The following is a 222-nucleotide window of genomic DNA, read 5'->3' as shown; positions in this document are numbered from 1 at the left end:
GCGCGCTCCAGGTGCGCCAGCCTCCTGTGCAGGTCGACTTCCCTCAGCGTGAGGGCCCCCAGCAAGGCGGGCAGCAGCAGGTACTTCAGGTCGGCCGAGGCGATCTCCTCCAGCTCCTCGTTCTCGCTGCAAGGGCAGAGACCAGCTTGAGCTCCCCGACCCCGGGCCCAGCCCAGCCCGCTCCTCCGAGGCCGGTGAGGAGGCGGCGGGAGGCGCGGAGGC

General features: G+C 72.5%; 1 protein-coding gene across 1 annotated transcript in view; it reads right to left on the bottom strand.

The window, feature by feature from the left end:
- The window catches only part of IGBP1 (immunoglobulin (CD79A) binding protein 1), a gene marked incomplete at its 5' end in the record, with an annotated part of 3,482 nt that extends 3,356 nt beyond the window's left edge, over positions 1-126 (bottom strand). The window contains one exon of the mRNA XM_008935812.1: positions 22-126. Within this exon, the coding sequence (XP_008934060.1) occupies positions 22-126 (105 nt within the window). The remainder of the gene's footprint in view (positions 1-21) is intronic.
- Positions 127-222: the final 96 nt, after the last annotated feature.

This window comes from Merops nubicus, unplaced genomic scaffold (genome assembly GCF_000691845.1).
Source record: "Merops nubicus isolate BGI_N331 unplaced genomic scaffold, ASM69184v1 scaffold19542, whole genome shotgun sequence".
NCBI classification, from domain to species: domain Eukaryota; kingdom Metazoa; phylum Chordata; class Aves; order Coraciiformes; family Meropidae; genus Merops; species Merops nubicus.
This window is presented reverse-complemented; position numbering and strand designations above follow the sequence as displayed.